Source organism: Hyperoodon ampullatus (assembly GCF_949752795.1).
Source record: "Hyperoodon ampullatus genome assembly, chromosome: 4".
Taxonomy (NCBI): Eukaryota; Metazoa; Chordata; class Mammalia; order Artiodactyla; family Ziphiidae; genus Hyperoodon; species Hyperoodon ampullatus.
Window position 1 is genome coordinate 47539685 of NC_136917.1, and position 11977 is coordinate 47551661.

The 11977-nt window shown below is 47.1% G+C and overlaps 1 protein-coding gene across 1 annotated transcript in view; it reads left to right on the forward strand.

Moving 5' to 3' along the window:
- Positions 1 to 9925, forward strand: part of CCDC69 (coiled-coil domain containing 69) — a gene marked incomplete at both ends in the record, with an annotated part of 33550 nt that extends 23625 nt beyond the window's left edge. Inside the window, 5 exons of the mRNA XM_079703391.1 lie at positions 5856 to 5929; positions 7050 to 7151; positions 7640 to 7759; positions 8681 to 8778; positions 9748 to 9925. Of these exons, the coding sequence (XP_079559517.1) occupies positions 5856 to 5929; positions 7050 to 7151; positions 7640 to 7759; positions 8681 to 8778; positions 9748 to 9925 (572 nt within the window). The remainder of the gene's footprint in view (positions 1 to 5855; positions 5930 to 7049; positions 7152 to 7639; positions 7760 to 8680; positions 8779 to 9747) is intronic.
- Between the last annotated feature and the right edge of the window lie 2052 nt (positions 9926 to 11977).

The following is an 11977-nucleotide window of genomic DNA, read 5'->3' on the forward strand; positions in this document are numbered from 1 at the left end:
CAAAGATCTTCTATGCTTTCTTCCAAAAGTTATATGGTTTTAAGTTTTACATTTAGGTCTATGATCCATATAATCATGTGATTTTTCTTCTTTATACTGTCAACATGGTAGATTGCATTGATTTGAGTTTCCAAATTTTGGACTTGTGTTACAAAACCCCACTTGGTCTTTTTATATATTACTGAATTTGATTTGCTAATACATTACTGAAGATGTTTGTTTCTATGTTCATAAGGGCTACTGGTCTGTAGTTTTTTCTTGTACCATCTGTCTGGTTTTAGTATCAGGGTAAAGCTTGCCTCATGGAATGAGTTGGGAAATGCTCCTTCCTCTTCTATCTCTAAAAGAGATTGTGTAGAGTTGGTACTATATCATTTTTAAATATTCAGTAGAATTTGTCAGAGAAACCTAAAGATTTAAACAAATACTTGACCAAAGAGGATATACAGACAGCAAATAAACACAAGAAAAGATGGGCTTGGACATTTCCTTTCCAGAAAGTATTTAAGTACAGATTTAACTTCAATAGTTAAAGGAATGTCCAGGTTATGTATTTTTTCTTGGATGAGTTTTGGAAGATTGTAGTTTTTCAGTAATTGGTACTCTTTATCTAAGTTGTCAAGTTTATGTGCATAGGAATTGTTCATAGTGGTCCCTTAGTATTGTTTTAAATATCTTCTGTATCTATAATGCTATCCCCTCTTAAGTTTCTGTAATTGGTAATCTGTGCATTTAATTTTTTTTCTCTGTCAGTCTTGCTTGAGGTTTATCAATATTATTAATCCTTTCCAAGAATCAGCTTTCAGTTCCATTGATTTCTTTTTCCTATTTTTCTATTTTCAATCTCACTGACTTCTCTTTTTATTTCCTTCCTCCTGCTTGTTTGCTTTGTATCTAGTTAGCTCTTTTTTTTTCTAGTTTCTTAAACTAGAAGTTTATTGATTTGAGACCTATCTCCTTTTCTAACATAAGCATTTGGTGCTATAAATTTCCCCCTCAGCACTGCATTATCTGCATCCTACAAATTGATGTTTTATATTTTTATTTTTGTTCAGTTCAAAATATATTCAAGGGAGATTACCTTGAGACTTCCTCTTTGGCTCACTGAATATTTAGAAGTGTATTTCCTTCCAAGTGTTTGGACATTTTCCAGTTGTCTTTTTGTTACTGATTTCCAGTTTGATTCCATTATGGTCAGAGAACACAGTTTATATTTCATTTCTTTTATAATATTTTACAGCTTGTTTTATGATTCACGATATGGTCTATCTTGTGAATGTTTCATGTGTACTTGGAAAGAATGTGTATTGAGTATTTTATAAATGAATCAATTGAAACAAGTCATTGACAGTATTGTTCAGTTTATATTCTTACTGTGTCTGCCTTTTCTATCGAATACTGAGGAGTGCTGACGTCTTCAACTGTAATTGTGTATTTGCCTGTTTCTCATTTCAGTTCTGTCAGTTTTTGCTTCATGTAATTTGAAGAATGACTGTTCATGTATAAATATTTAAGGTTTGTTATGTCTTCCTGGAGAATGGACCCCTTTATCATGATGTAGTGTACGTCTTCATCCCTGAGAATCTTCCTTATTTTTTTTTAATTTAATTTATTTATTTTTTGGTTGTGCCAGGTCTTAGTAGCAGCAGGAGGGCTCTTTAGTTGCGGCTCACCAGCACCTTAGTTGCAGCTCGTGGGCTCCTTAGTTGCGGCATGCATGTGGGATCTAGTTCCCTGACCAGGGATCGAACCTGCATCCCCTGCAGTGGGAGGCGGATTCTTAACCACTGTACCACCAGGGAAGTCCCGAGAATCTTCCTTATTCTTAAATGTTGCTTTTCCACTCTTTTTTTTTTTTTGCGGTACGCGGGCCTCTCCCTGTTGTGGCCTCTCCCGTTGCGGAGCACAGGCTCCAGACACGCAGGCTCAGCGGCCATGGCTCACGGGCCTAGCCGCTCCGCGGCATGTGGGATCCTCCCGGACCAGGGCACGAACCCATGTCCCCTGCATCGGCAGGCGGACTCTCAACCACTGAGCCACCAGGGAAGCCCCTCCACTCTTACTTTTAACCTACCTATGACATATTTAACGTAGGTTTTGTAGGGACCCTGGTGGTCCAGTGGTTACAACTCTGTGCTTTCACTGCCAAGGGCATGGGTTGGATCCCTGGTCGGGGAACTAAGATCCTGTGAGCCTCACAGCACGGCCAAAAACAAACAAAAAAAAGTAGGTGTTATATCATGTCAATAGCACATAGTTGGGGTTTCTTTTATTTGGAGTGTTTAGGCAGTTTAATGTTGTTATTGATATGGTTGAATTTAGGTCTGTTGTTTTGGTATTTGTCTTCTGTTTGTTCTGTTTTTTATCCTCTATTTTCCCTTCCCTGCTTTCTTTTGTAGTATCTGAACATTTTTTAGTATTCCTTTTTTTTTTTTTTTTTTTGCGGTATGCGGGCCTCTCACTGTTGTGGCCTCTCCCATTGCGGAGCACAGGCTCTGGACGCGCAGGCTCAGCGGCCATGGCTCACGGGCCCAGCCGCTCCGCGGCATGTGGGATCTTCCCGGACCGGGGCACAAACCCGTGTCCCCTGCATCGGCAGGCGGACTCTCAACCACTGCGCCATCAGGGAAGCCCTAGTATTCCTTTTTAACTTACCTATTCTCTTTTACTATATCTCTTTGTGTATGTATATATGTGTGTATGTGTATGTATGTATTAGTGATTGCACTAAGAATTACAATATGCATTAACAGTCTACTTAGAATTAATATCTTACCAGTTCAAGTGGAATGTACAAACCTTATCATGATATAGGTCTATCATCTCTCCTTTTTGTTGTACTCTTATGTATTACATCTGCATACACTGAATACCCCGTCAGACAACATTATAATTTTTGCTTTTAACCATCATATTTTAAAGAGCTCAAAGGAAAAAGAAGAGTCTATTACATTTACCCAGGTGTTTACCAGTTCTGTTGTTCTTCCTAAATTCCTGAAGTTTCAAGTTGCCCTCTGGTACCATTTGTCTTCTATTTAAAGAATTTCCTTTGGCTTCCCTGGTGGTGCAGTGGTTGAGAGTCCGCCTACCGATGCAGGGGACACGGGTTTGTGCCCCGGTCTGGGAAGATCCCACATGCCGCGGAGTGGCTGGGCCCGTGAGCCATGGCCACTGAGCCTGCGCGTCCGGAGCCTGCGCTCCACAACGGGAGAGGCCACAACAGTGAGAGGCCCACGTACGGCAAAAAAAAAAAAAAAAAAAAAAGAATTTCCTTGAGCAGTTCTTTTAGAGCAGGTCTATTTGTGATGAATTTTTAGTGTTTCTTCATCTAGAATGTCTTTATTTCACCTTCTTTCCTGAAGGATATTTTTACTGAAGATAGGATTCTTGATTTACAGTTCTTTTATTTCAGCAGTTTTAAAATGTTCTTATGCCTTCTAGTCTCCAAGCTTTCTAATGAGAAATCCACAACTCATTCAAACTTACTTCTTCCATGTAACGCACCATTTTTCTTTGATTCTGTTTCAGATTTTTTGTTATTAGTTTTTATTTTAACACCTTTATTGGAGTATAACTGCTTTACAATGGTGTGTTAGTTTCTGCTTTATAACAAAGTGAATCAGCTATACATATACATACATCCCCGTATCTCCTCCCTCTTGCATCTCCCTCCCACCCCCCCTATTCCACCCCTCTAGGTGGACACAAAGTACTGAGCTGATCTCCCTGTGCTATGCGGCTGCTTCCCACTAGCTATTTTACATTTGGTAGTGTATATAAGTCCATGCCACTCTCTCACTTTGTCCCACCTTCCCCTTCCCCCTCCTCAAGTCCATTCTCTACATCTGCCTCTTTCCTGCCCCTAGGTTCTTCATAACCATTTTTTTTTTTTAGGTTCCATATACATGTGTTAGCATACGGTATTTGTTCTTCTCTTTCTGACTTACTTCACTCTGTCTGTATGACAGTCTCTAGGTCCATTCACCTTGCTACAAATAACTCAATTTCGTTTCTTTTTATGGCTGATTGTTATTAGTTTTTAAAAATGATACGTCTGAGTGTGGATTTCGTTGGGTTTACTTTGATGTTCAGTGAGCATCTTTAATCTGTAGGATTATGTTTTGCCAAATTTGGGAAGCATCCAACCATTCCTTCCTATAGTTTTTCTGTGCTGCATCTTTTCTGAGTCTTTGACTCAAATGTCAGATATCCTGGGATTATCTTTTGGGTCCCTGAGGCTCTGTCCATTTTTTTCCAATATTTTTTCACTTTCTTTCAGATTGGGTAATTTCTATTGATCTTCAAAAGTTCACTAGCTCTTTTTTATGTCATTTCCGTTCTTCTATTGAGCCTACCAAGTGAGTTTTTTACTTCATTTTTTTGTTCTAAAATTCCCTCCTAGTTTTAATGTTGGGTTACACTTTCTAGTTTTCCATCCTTTTGAAAAGTGTTCACCCTTATTTCAGAGCATTTGTATAGTGGCTTCCTTAAAGTCCCTTAATAATTTCAACATCTGTGGCACCTCACTGTTGGCATCTGTTGAATGTCTTTTCTCAGGAGAACTGAGATTTTCCCACTTCTTTGTATGCTGAGTGTTTAGAAGTGCAAGCTGAGGAATTTTGGATTTGTATGCTGAGCAGTTTTGTATTGCATTCTGGATATTTTGGATGTTTGAATACATCAGATTCCAGGTCTTGTTTAAATTAAATGTACTGGTTGAGTGGTACTTTGAATTCTGATCTTCTTGCCCAGTCTGCCTGCTACCATTTACTTTTCAGAGTCTGAAAATAGTTGTTCCATTCATTCTGTCCTGCTTTTATAGCTAAATTCAGTAGACTGCATGGAGTGTGCTTCCTCCATTTTACCTGGAAACAAACCTGTCTTGATAGGCCAGTTAATTAAGCCCATAATTTATAAAAATTAAGCCTGTGGTTTTTACATAGCTGATCTTATCAATTTTTGACAGCTGTATCACATTTATGTTACTGAATATTCTTTTCCTTGTGTCACTGCCCACTGTGACACCGGCCCCTTATATACCTGGGCCTTTGGCTGTACTACACTTTCCTGTTGTCTGTCCTATTTCCCATCCCACCCAGTGACTAGTCATTTCCCTCTTATCTTCTTTCAGCCAAGACAAGGTTGGAATTTTCCAAAAGGAACTTTGTAGAGGAGGCAGGATGAAAAGTAAACTCTGTGAATTTGGAGAGTGATAAGTCCAGCTCTGCACAGCACTGCCCAGCCTGGAGAGCCCTTGCATGTCCTTTTCTCACCCCTTAGAGACACCTAGGCCAGGCTTATTTTGACCCATTTCACAATTGAGTCAACAGTTTTAGGTATTTCAAGTGATCTCCTCTAGGTTTCTCAGTTTTAAAGAAGCAGAATTAGGACCAGGTAGATTTCCTGGCACCAAATCTAATGTACTTACTGTAGTTTTGTGCCATAGTTTGACAACTAATGAGTCGATGATTTTGTGATTTGGCTACCCCAACTTATAGAACATTGGCCCTGTGCATTTTCCACAGCATGATGTGGCCTGAGATTAACAGCCTGCCGCATATCTTTGGATCTTCCCCTCAGCCAGGTGTGGGTGGCACCCACAATCTGGTAGGATTCACAGTTCTTCCCAGGATCTCATTTGTTTCCCCTTCCATGAGCTTCTATTAAATATCTACTATAGTTCTGGTACAGCCCCAAGCCCATGAGATAGGAGGAGGAATAAAAGCATTCTCAGACTCCTGGCCCCCATGATCCCAGGGGGTCACCTGGGCTCTCTGAAGCTCATGGGGCCTGCCGGACAGCTTTAGGGTGAAGTGTCAGGGATCCGAGCTCACAGTGGTCTCCTTTCCCTCCAGTCCTCCAGGCCTCCCATGAGCAGGATAAAGAAGCCCTTACCCACTCCTTCCAGGAGGCCAAGGCGGCCCTGCAGGTGAGACGGGTTGGGCCACGTCAGTCTCTGTGATGTGGGCACCACACTATTTTTTTTTTTTGCGGTACGCGGGCCTCTCACTGTTGTGGCCTCTCCCGCTGCGAAGCACAGGCTCCGGACGCGCAGGCTCAGCGGCCATGGCTCATGGGCCCAGCCGCTCCACGGCATGCGGGATCTTCCCGGACCAGGGCACAAACCCATGTCCCCTGCATCGGCAGGCGGACTCTCAACCACTGCGCCACCAGGGAAGCCCCCACCACACTATTATATTAGCTCAGGAGGACTTGGTCTGAGATAAGGGTTGGCCTGTTTTTCAAGGACCGTTGGGAGCATCTTGGAGACTTCATGGGCCTGGTGTCACAGTGTGATTAGAGCAATGGGTGGATGCACAGGGACCTGTGGAAGCAGGAAAGAAGGTGTCCGACCCAATCTGGCTGGTCAGGGATTTCCTAGAGGGATTGAGATCTAAGCTGGAGTCTGAGGGTGGGTTAGAATTTTTCAGATGAAGAAGGGTAGGAAGAGTGCCTTAGGTAGGGAAAAAAAAAGTGTTTAAAGGCATGGAAGAAAGGGAAAAAATATAGAGTACCTGTGGAACTGAAACAAGTTCAAGATGAATGGGTATAGAGTATAAGTGGGAGATAGCTGAGGTCAGAGAGGGAGGCAAGGACCAAACGGTGGGAGTCTGTGAGCCACAGTAAGGGGGTGCACTATCCTAAAGGCAATGGGCAAGGTTCGGGTGGAAGAAATCCTTGGCAGGGGAGCAGTATGGAGACAGGAATGAACCTGGCAGCTGGAAGAGTGATGTGATGTTGGCTGCAGGAGAAGGCGTGTAGAGGGAGCAGTGAGAGAAGAGAAAGGGCAAGGACACTGAGCCTGGTTTGCATGTATTTTGAATGCCAGACTACCACCAGCCTTGAATACCCTGACATCGTCCCCAAGGGTATGGAGAGGTGGGGCTGTGTGTTTCGAGCAGTGGCTGAAGTAGCTAGAGCCTGCACTGTTGGGCAGAGCAACAACAGACTGAAGAACCCAATACTGACCCCTCCCTGTGGGGTGGAGAAGTCCACCTCCAGCCTCATGGGCCAGGGTTTCATCATCTCCATCCCACTCCCTTCTCCAGGAGACCACGGACAGACTGACCGCAGAGCTGGAGACCTTCCAGGCCAAGATGAAGAGGGTAGAGGAGTCCATCCTGAGCCAAGACTACAAGCAGTACATCCAGGTAGGCAGCAGTTCACCCGCAGCTTCTCCTTCTTCCACCTCCAGGCAGGTCCAGGTCTGGGCAACAGGAAAGGCCAGTCCCTCTTCAAGGACAGGGCTCAGACCTGACACTCGTACCTTCACAAGGGTCTGGAAGAAACAGTGTCCCCATGTCACTGAGGGGGCAGGTAAGGTACAGAGAGAGGCATATGGGATGGTCAAGTGCTCAGGCTCTGGATTCAGAACTAGGTGCAAAGAGCAAACCTACCACTTAGCACAAGCGACTTGACCTCTGTGAACCACGGTTTCCCCATCTGTGATGGTGTGAGCACAACATGCACTATTGAATAGAGTAAGATAAAGCACATTAAGCACTTTCCATGGGCCAAGAGAGGGAGGTGACTTGTGAAAGTCAGAGCTGGGGGCAGAGTGGGTAGGAGGGAGGTCGCCTGTGCCCCGCTGCCCCCTCTGCCAGATGGTCTGCTGAGATGGCTCTGTGCTCCTGTCTAGGAGTACGGGAGCCCCAGCCAGTTCTGGGAGCAGGAGCTGGAGAGCTTACACTTTGTCATCGAGATGAAGAACGAGCGAATCCACGAGCTAGACAAGCGGCTCATCCTCATGGAGACAGTGGTCCGTGGCTGGCAGCGGCTGGTGGGGGATGGTGGGGGGGGCAGCTCATGCTTCTGCTTTCTGGGCATTTCCTCTGTCAGGTGTGCAGAGGGAAGGCACTTTGAGGAGGGCCCAGCCTGGTCCATACCAGCTGTGACCTTCCACCTGTGCTGGCCCTTGAGCCACTGAGGCTGGTCTGGGTCCAACAGTGCCTCCTTGTCATCCGGGTCCTATACTTTTCTTGACTGCTCATGTTGCTGTCACTTGGGCGACACTGGGCAGGTAGCCGGGCTAATCAGGAGGGGCTGGCAGATGTCACAGGTCGGGCAGGGGCTCAGGAAGAAGTCAAGGCTGGAAAAAAAAAAAAAAGTCAGACAGATTTGGAAAGCCAGCGTCAGCAAGGACAGGCCTGGGCAGTGGTGGGCATTGGGGACACAGGTGGCTTTGTCTCCAGGAGAAGGGAGGCCTTGGGAACCTAGGGTTGAATCCAAACGGATTATGTTACGTTGTCCTGGAAGAAGTTCCCTGTCCTCTTGTGTGGCACACAACCTAAATTTTAAATCAGACCATCTCAGAGCTTCCCTATAAATTTTTTTCAACCATTTCTGTGGAATAGCATAACAGATACACTTACATTTTTATACATTAGATACTTCTGACTTCTGGAGAACCAAAATACTCTTTCTCTTGTGAACTGATGGAGATTTTAAATAGTAGTGGCGCTCTTCTTTTTTTAATACTCATCTGGCAAAGTGAAAAGTTGGCAGTCCTGTGTTTATGCCTTAGCTGTATTGTTCCAAGTAATCTTATTGCTTCACGAAATGTGACATTTGGTCTCAAGTAAATCAGTGTTTTCAGTGACCACAGATAAGAGGGAGGTGACAGCACACACTGTGTCGAGTGAGGTTGGTGGCTTTCTGAGCTCGCTCTTATTTGTCACAGAGAGAAAAAAACCTGCTGTTGGAGGAGAAGATCACCACCCTGCAGCAGGAGAACGAGGACCTCCACGCCCGAGGCCGCAACCAGATGGCTGTGTCCAGGTAGCTGCTCGCACCCCCCTCCTCCCATCCCCACCACTTTTTTTGTGAACTTCCAGTTGGGAGAGTCTCCAAGAGGCCCTGGGAATGGATTGACGTGGGCCCAGGCCTGTCTGGGGAATGCGGCTCCTCTTTGCTTGGGGGTCAGCAAAGGGAAATCCCAAGGGACCGGCTCTGCCCGGAAACAGAAGTCACAGGGCTGATTAATATCTCTTTGTCTCCATCCTGGCTAAGTGGGCTCCATGGGAAAGCCCAATCCAGGAAGAAGGAACAGGAAGCTTAGGGTTCAAGAGGCCAAATGAATGAATGAATGAGTTGTAAGGGATCCGTAAATGAGAACTAAGATCATGTGTCAGATGTAATTTGTTGACTACACATCATCTCATCTAATCCTCGTAATTACTCTAAGAGCCAGTCCTGTTATCATTCCCATTTTACAAATTCACCAAGAGTGAATACCTTGTCCAGAGTTACACGTCTCAGTGGTGGAGCAGATCTGAACCCAGAGCTGTCTGCTAAACTTCAGACAAGCCTAGAATGGGACACTAGGGCCGTCTGTTCAGTTCCCCCAACTGGTTCAGAGGCTGAGAAAAGGCCGGGGTGGGAGTGGGGCTTGGGGGGTGTCTGAGGGCCACACTCCTTGGTCAACAGCTTTTTTTTCACCAGACCAACAAATTACATCTGACACATGATCTTAGTTCTCATTTACGGATCCCTTACAACTGATTCATTCATTCATTTGGCCTCTTGAACCCTAAGCTTCCTGTTCCTTCTTCCTGGATTGGGCTTTCCCATGGAGCCCACTTAGCCAGGATGGAGACAAACAGAGTGGCCTTTTGCGGACAGGCAGATGGGACGGGGCGTTGGGCCCCCGGGCAGGCTTCCTGGAGAAGTGGGCTGGTCGCTGCAGTCGATGGAGACCCCGAGGGGTGGTTCCCCACAGGCAACCCTGGGCTCTGTCTGTGTCCACAGGCAGCTCTCTGAGGACCTGCTTCTCACCCAAGAGGCCCTGGAGAAGGAGTCGCAGTTATGCCGGCAGCTCCAGCAGGAGAAGGAGCAGCTACTGTACCGGGTCCTTGGGGCCGACGCCTCCCCCGCCTTCCCGCTGGCCTCTCTCACCCCCACTGAGGTCTCCTTCCTCGCCACATAGCGCCTGGACTGCCGGGATGCTGTGGTCACAGCTTTCTCTCGAGGACTTGGCAGAGAAAACAGCAGGGGCCTCTTGTCCCTAGGAGGGGACAAGGGTGGGAGTGAGATGGGGAGCCAGGATGTGTGGCCAGTCAGCCCTGGGGGCTTGGGCCACGTAGACTCACCCACGGGGCTTCAGAGGCCCCTCAAGTTGGCGCAGGGGACAAGCAAAAGGAGCCCTTTCCTCCCTCCCCTTCTGTCTTCAGATCGGGGAGTTCTGAGGCTTTCCCCAGGGGCAGCCATGCCACATTGGTCATCTGACCAAGAAGAGACAACCCCCTGGTCCTTACTTCCCGCAGCCACCACCCCCCCCCACCCAAGCCCCACTCCCGCCCCGGCCTTTTCTCAGCCTCTGAACCAGTTGGGGGAACTGAACAGACGGCCCTAGTGTCCCATTCTAGGCTTGTCTGAAGTTTAGACTAGGGGCTGGGGGGCAGGGGAGGACAGGGGCCACATGCTGTGAATCAAACTGGGGAGGGTGAGTGGCTGGGAGGGGGCACTGGAGGCCCTGCCGACTGGGCAGTGAATTGGGCATGGCACCGGTCCCAGGCCCAGAATCCGGTCAGTCTAGGGGTTACCAGCAGAGCTGCTCCTCCTGGACCGGGCAAGGCTCACTGCCTGGTACTCCCGGTCCCTCAGCCTCAGTGCCATCAGGACACGGGGGCCACCTAGTGGATCTAAGTACCCTCGACAGCCAGAGCTGGAACCTCATCCTTGTACTGATGAGGAAACCAAGGTGGGGAGTGGGACCCGCAGAGCCAGGACTAGGGCCTCATCTGTCATCCAGGTTTCACCTTATCATACTTTTTCTTCCACCCCTGGCTCTGGGAGGTCATGTCTGAGAGACTTGGTCTTCCTCCTCCTTGCTCTGACTGCCCCCCACCCTTAGCAGTGCTCTCTTTCATTCCTGCTCTCCACTTAATTCCTTCTACCACCCCTGACCCCAGGTGCACGGATCCCGGCCCTCAGCCTCCCCGTCAGTGCAAAGGGGTGGCTCGAATAACTAACCCCGGCAGGCCTGTCCAATCCTGACTGTCTGTGGATTCAAGATTCTTCTCAGGAAGTGTTGGGTCATCTGGAAACAATAACAATCCCACCCCTGTATAAGCATTTTAATTAAATGCTTTCATACACACCTCTCTCCTTGATCTGCAAAAGATCCTCAAAGCAGGTTCTTACCCAGCTTTAGCAGAGAGCAAACTGACATCACAGGAGCCAATGGGCCTTGCCTGGGGTCCCCCAGCCCCCCGGACCATCACGTAGGGAAAGTCAACTCACAGGAACTGAGGTTTCCTCTGGCATCCCAGACTGCCTTCTTCATTCCCCCAGATCTGGGCTTCATCCATTTCTAGTTCTAGGGGTTCGGATGTGACTCTGTTTCTCCAGCCCTGGGCAAACAGGTTTTCCAGGAGCCTTGGGGACAGCTCTGGAATGAAACACACACATACTCCTTCCTATAACTTTTCCCAAAGGCTGACTAGGATAGGCTAGTTCATTGGACGTTAATGGTCACAACCAAGAAAAGAATGGGTAGCCAAGTAATTTGGGAAACTCTAGGTTCACTCAAGTTAAACAGCTCTGCAAACTGCAGGATTTCTCAGAGGCTTTAAGATGCTAACATGCACTGCAAACTCCCAAGGAGGAAGCAAAGTGTCCAGCATCTCCTAAACATCTTTGACCAAGTTTCTCCCCCAACCTGAGCACTTCAGGCTGCAGAATGCACTTTAGAAAACATCGTTCTAATTGAGAGAGTTGAGGGCTGGAGAAGGGGCAGGTCGTGGGAAGTGGGGTTTCCCTCCTGCAGCCCGTGGTGGTTGTGAGAAGGTGAACTGAGGTCCTACCCTCACCCTGGGGTAGGCAAGCTATGGAAACTAAAAAATGTGCTACTGCATGGATTTGGCCTCTGTTTTTCTGGGAGAGGGTGGAGGTGGGTCCTTACTCAAGGCCTCTGCTAGGGGCAGGGATCCTTGAGGAGTAAGTCCTGGGGCCTGGGGGGACTCACCAGCAGTTCTGG